This window comes from Geospiza fortis, unplaced genomic scaffold (assembly GCF_000277835.1).
Source record: "Geospiza fortis unplaced genomic scaffold, GeoFor_1.0 scaffold14, whole genome shotgun sequence".
In the NCBI taxonomy this organism is placed as follows: Eukaryota; Metazoa; Chordata; class Aves; order Passeriformes; family Thraupidae; genus Geospiza; species Geospiza fortis.
The window spans coordinates 686,523-692,719 of record NW_005054512.1 but is presented as its reverse complement, the minus strand read 5'-3'; the positions used below and the strand labels follow the sequence as shown (position 1 = coordinate 692,719).

Below are 6,197 nucleotides of genomic sequence, written 5' to 3'. Positions count from 1 at the left end.
ATATTATATACTATATATTAGTCATAATAATTACTATAATAATAAATTACTTCTAATCCCAATCACCTGTATTTTAACCCCACCTAGTCCTGCTACAGCACATCTTTTACATAAATATCTTTTAATGTTTAAAAGATATTTCTAATATTTCTAATTCTCTAAAATGCCTGGTCTTTTTTTGCAAAGGCGTCTTTTAAAACTTATTAAAAACTTATTTTTAGTTCGATCTGTCTCTCAACAATGTCATTTCTATTCCAGGGCCTTCAGTCGCCACACCTTATTTCAAAAATATACAAAATGCAGAAAAATATACAAAATGCAGAAAAATATACAAAAATATCTTGTATTTCCAGGCATTTGCCAATGAGGGAAACGTGCCTGGCAGGGAAGGATTCTGTTTGGAAAAGGGAAATGAGAAAAACAAGAGTGTTCTCCCAGCTCCTGCCCACTGCCTTTCACTTTGTGCCCTGGAAATTATCTAGGAAAACCTTTATTCCCATAAAAACTTGAGGGTTTTGGGGTTTGGAAATCTTTATTCCCACAAAACTTGGGGGTTTTGGGATTTGGAAATCTTTATTCCCATAGCAACTTGGGGTTTTGGAATATGGAAAGCTTTATTCCCACAAAACTTGGGGGATTTGGGGGTTTGAAAGAGTTTTATTGGCGCAAAACTCAGGTATTTTGGAGTTTGAAAAAGCTTCATTCTCATAAAACTTGGGTGTTTTAAGGTTTGAAAGAGCTTTATTCCCACAGAACATGGAGTTTTGGGGTTTGAGAAGCCTTTATTCCCAAAAAACTGAGGGGTTTTGGAGTATGGAAACCTTTATTCCCACAAAACTTGGGAGTTGTGGGGTTTGAGAAACCCTTATTCCCACAAAACTGAGGGGTTTTAGGGTTTGAAAGAGCTTTATTCTCACAAAACTCGGGGTTTTTGGGGTGTGACCCAGTTTTGGAGACACTTGACTCAAATTCCATCTCCAGACCTCCCTTGGCACCCGGCCCTGGTTTCTCTTTGGGGTCAATCCCAAATCTGAATGGCCAAAGGCAAACACTGCAGTGACAGTGTGCCCTTAATTATTTTTTTTTATTATTTTGGTGATTTAATTAGGAGCAGGATCTGGGTTTGGGGCAGGGCACAAAGTGGATTAGGGGAGCAGCTGCCTCTTTAATTGGGGCCATTTCTCCTCCCTTTAATTTCACCCTTTGCTCTCCCAGAGGCAGCTCCAGGCTCTGGGAATCCTCTGGAGATCCCAAAGGGGCAGAGCTGGGCGAGGTTTTTGGTTATTTATAACCCCCAGGGGCTGGAGTGGGATATATTCCTTTGGATTCCAATCTTTAATCTGCTCCTGGCGGGTTCTGTGGAAATCCTGAGCCCCCTGCTCCTCCTGCAGCAGTTTTTATCCCAAGCTTCCCTCCCTGCTCTGCTCCCAGCGCATTCCCAGGGATTAATCCTGGCAGGAATCCTGTTCCACCCTCCTGGCATCCCAAAAGCCCAGCCCAGGGACCCCTGGGCAGGTGGAGCAGCTGCTTGGACATCCCCAAAATCTTCCATCCCCAAAAATTCCCCTCTCCACCCCAAAAATATCTCCCTTTCCATCCCCAAAATCTCCCATCATCCATCCCCATAAATTCCCCTCTCCACCCCAAAAACATCTCCCTTTCCATCCCCAAAACTTCTCCTTTCCACCCCAAAAAAACTCCCTCTTCATCCCCACAAATTCCCCTCTCCACCCCAAAAATCTTTCCCTCCCCATCCCCAAAATCTCCCATCTTCCATCCCCACAAATTCCCCTCTTCACCCCAAAACCATCTCCCTCTCCATCCCCAAAACTTCCCCTTTCCACCCCAAAAACATCTCCCTTTCCGTCCCCAAAATCTCCCATCATCCATCCCCACAAATTCCCCTCTCCACCCCAAAAATATCTCCCTCCTCATCCCCAAAACTTCTCTCCAGCCCAAAAATCTTTCCCTCCCCATCCCCACAATTTCCCCTCTCCATCCCATGAATTTCTCCCTCTCCATCCCCACAGTTTTCCCTCTTCCATCCTCACATTCTCCCCCCTTCATCCCCAAAACCTCCCATTTTCCACCCCAATCTCCCCTTTTCCATCCCCACAATTTCCCATCTCCATCTCACAAATTTCTCCCTCTTCCATCCTCAAATCCTCCCCTCTTCCATCCCCACATTCTCCCTTCTTCATCCCACGAATTTCTCCCTCTCCATCCCCACAGTCTTCCCTCTTCCATCCTCACATTCTCCCCCCTTCATCCCCAAAATCTCCCATTTTCCACCCCAATTTCCCCTTTTCCATCCCCAAATCCTCTCCAGGGAGGCTCTGCAGCTCAGGGGTGGCACAAGAAGCTGCAGCAGCAGCAGCAGATTTCTCTCCCTTTTAACTCCTCACTCTGGAAAAAAAAAAGCTAAAGGAGACCTGGGATCCCAAAATTAAGGGGGCAGCTGAGGCTGGGGAGCTCGTGGAGTGAGGAGCAAAACCCCTGGAAGCTTCTGGAAGCAAATCCTGCACACAGCCAGGTGAGTTTGCACTCAGTGTACCATTTTTATTTTGACATAGATAGATATTTCTTATATATTACATCATTTAAAAACAGATTATCTGTCAAAACACACGCTTTTGGTTTGGTTTTTTTTGTGTGGTTTTTTTTTTGCAGGTCAAAGCCACCTCGGCGTGTCCCACACAGTGCAAAGGGACAACCTGTGCATTCCCCCTCTTCTCCCCCTGGAAAAACAAGGTTGGTGTCATTGTCCCACCCTTCCAGGGCCACCACAAAGTGTCCCTTAGAGCCCTGGGGACAGCTGGGTCCTCCTGGGGCCTGGGGAGGGGACAGAGAGCAGGGACAGGCTCCTCCATCCAGGATGCATCCAGGAGGGAGAGGGTGGGATCAAAACCGCCCTCAGATCGGCTCAGTTGGAGTGAAGAGGCTCAAAAGGTGTAAAAAGAGGAAAAAAAGGCTCAAGGGGAGTAAATGAAACTCCTTTGGGTTCTCAGCCCTTTTCCAGGCATCACCCGAAACTCTGGGATGAATTCCTCCTGGAGAAATTCTCCTGGATGGATCCTCCGGGATAAATTATTCTGGATGGATTTTTCCTGGATGAATCGTCCTGGAGAAATCCTCCTGGATGGATCCACCTGGACAACTCCTCTTGGATAAATTCTCCTGGGTGAAATTCCCTCCTGGATGAATTCCTCCTGGATGGATCCTCCTGGATAATTCCTACTGGATAAATTCTCCTGGATAAACTCTCCTGGAGAAATCCTCCTGGGGGAATTCCTCCTGGATGAATCCTCCTGGATCAATTCTTCCTGGATAAATTATCCTGGATGAATTTTTCCTGGATGAATCCCCCTGGAGAAATTCCTCCTGGAGGGATCCACCTGGATAATTCCTCCTGAATAAATTCTCCTGGGTGAAATCCTCCTGGAGAAATTCCTCCTGGAGAAATCCTCCTGGATGGATCCACCTGGACAACTCCTCTTGGATAAATTCTCCTGGGTGAAATCCTCCTGGATAAATTCCTCCTGGATGGATCCTCCTGGATGAATTCTTCCTGGATTAATTCCTCCTGGATTAATTCGTCCTGGAGAAATCCTCCTGGATTAATTCCTCCTGGATAAATCTTCCTGGGTGAATTCCTCCTGGAGAAATCCTCCTGGATTAATTCCTCCTGGATAAATCTTCCTGGGTGAATTCCTCCTGGAGAAATCCTCCTGGATTAATTCCTCCTGCCAGCCCAGGAATTCTCTGTGCCCTGCACTCCCCTCCTGGGCAGCAAGAGGAAATCACCCCAAGCCCTTTTTCCTCCCTGGTTTGGGCTGGCAGGGCTGGGGCACAGCCCCAGTTCAGCCCTCCCAGCCCCAGTTCAGCATTCCCAGTCCCAGTTCAAGCATTTTTCCCCCCAGGAAAGTTGGGAGAGCTGAGAGCAGAGGGAGCAGAGGCACTGACATCCTGAGAGGCTCCTCCCTCTGCAAATCCCCTGAGAAAAACGGATAAAATGGAAAATTTCCTTTGTACAGCACCCATTGAAGAGTTCTCCCCTCTGTCCTGGGCTTCACTAAGGCTCAGTCCTTTCCCATAAATCTGAAAAAAAATCTCCTTTATGGCCTCACAGCTGCAAGGGGGAGTTTTAGCTGGGAAATGAGAATTAAATGAGCACCAAAAGCTCTCCCTGATCCTCTGGAGTTCCAGGACTGTGTCTGAAGTAGTGAACTAAAGCTGATTTTTATTTTTTTCCAAGTCCTGCTGGACACAACCCAAGCAGAGAACCGACGATGATTTGTCGATTAAGGAGGAAAAAGGGAAATAACGACCGGTGGCTCGTACCCATCGTGGCCAAAAGGCTCCATCTGGTGGCGTTTGCACCCAAAAAGGAGCTGGGGAGGAGGGGGAAGCACGGATCGTACTGGTTAAACTGGTTCAGAGCAGAGGAAGGGCTTTAAACTCGAGTTAAAACTCGAGATTAAACTTCTCCCAAGCTGGGAGAAAAGGTGGCACCATGGGAATTTTGTGACGAGAAATGGACCTGCAAGGGGACAAAGCAGCTGGGGGGTGGGGGCACAAAATCTGAATTGTGGCCACAAAACCTGAAAATTGTGGCCACAAAACCTGAGCACAGCCAAGTTGTGCTGCCCTGCACAACCGAGCAGCAGCGGGAATAATGCAGCAAATATTTTAATGCTTTTCTCTTGAGCACATTCCCATCAGGGAAAAGGGATCCTGCAGGAACAGCCAGGAGCAAAATGCCAAGCTCAGATATGGAAGCAGGCTGAAAAAAGTTGGTTATTCTGTTAAAAAAAAAAAAAAGAGGCAGGGACAGGAGAAATGGGAGAGTTAAAAAATGCAGGCTGGTCCTGCTCAGCCTGCAAGGGGAGGAGAGGGAGGGATCCTTCATCTGCAGCTTGGGCAGCGCAGGGAACACCCAGCTGGAATTCCCTGCTCTGCAGAAATCAGGGAGGTTTGGGATGGGAGAGAGGAGCTGGCTCCCCTCCTCACCCCAAAATCACTCAGGCATGGGTCAGGAACAGAACCAGGACAAATCCCTGCCCAGAGGAGCTTGGTCCCTGCTCCGGGGATGGGCTGAGCTCCAGTGGCTCCCAGTAAGAGCCAGGGAGCCCAGCTGGGGCAGGAGGAGGGCAGGGACACCGCCAGTCCTGGCACCCTCAGGTTTCAGTGCTGGGGGAGCTGCTGGTGCTCCCCAGGAGCTGCAGGGCTCCAGCCAGGAGGGTTTTCATGGAAAAGGGGCGGGATTGTCCATGGAAAGGCTGGGAAGGGCTCAAAGTGCTGGGAAAGGCTCAAAGAGCTGGGAAAGGCTCAAAGTGCTGGGAAAGGCTCAAGCGCTGGGCTCAGGAGCAGCAGGAGGTGGAGCAGCCATGGCTGGGATCACCCTGGGGCACAGGGGTGGAGCTGTCAGTGATGGGGAGGGGGCTCTGCTCCCGCCCCAGGGGCACGGGAGCCAGCAGGGGCACACACTGCCATTGTCACACGCTGCCACTGGGGCACTGTGTGCCACATTGGCATTGTCACACCCCTCTGCTCCTCCTGAGCAGCCAGGGGGACCAGGGATGTCCCATCCCAGAGATGCCCCTTCCCAGAAATGCCCCACCCCAGAGACACTCTATCCCAGAGATGCCTCATCCCAGAGATGTCCCATTCCATGCCCTGTCTCAGGGATGCCCCTTCCCAGGGATGCCCCATCCCAGAGACACCATATCCCAGAGATCTCCCATCCCAAAGATACCTCATCCCAGAAATGCCTCATCCCAGAGCTGTCCCATTCCAAAGATGCCCTGTCTCAGCGATGTTCCCTCCCAGAGACACCATATCCCAGAGATGTCCCCTCCCAGAGATGTCCCCTCCTCAGCACCTTTTTGAGGCATCAAACACAACCAAGCAGAGCCCCCCCTGTCCCCATTCCTCTCGTGGGGGTGCAGAGCCCCCAGGCCCTGCAGCAGGAGGCTCCCAGCCTCCAGCCGTGCTCTCTCCTGGAGGTTCCTGGGGTCCCCCCTGTCCCGGGGGTGTGGGGCAGAGCAGGGGGTGCTCGGTGCCCCCCTCAGGGGGTGAGGAAGCGCCGCAGCACCAGGTGCCCCAGCACCACCACCGCGGCTGCCACCAGCAAGTACTTCACGTAAACATTGTCCAGGTTCTGCACGGCCTCCTGCCAGGGAGGGGACACGGGGGGG

General features: G+C 50.4%; 1 protein-coding gene across 1 annotated transcript in view; it reads right to left on the bottom strand.

Annotated features, from left to right (window-relative positions):
- Nucleotides 1-5,851: 5,851 nt before the first annotated feature.
- Nucleotides 5,852-6,197, bottom strand: part of BAK1 (BCL2 antagonist/killer 1) — a 5,319-nt gene continuing 4,973 nt past the window's right edge. The window contains exon 5 of the mRNA XM_005428932.3: nucleotides 5,852-6,172. Coding sequence (XP_005428989.2) covers nucleotides 6,068-6,172 — 105 coding nt within the window. The 3' untranslated portion in view covers nucleotides 5,852-6,067. The remainder of the gene's footprint in view (nucleotides 6,173-6,197) is intronic.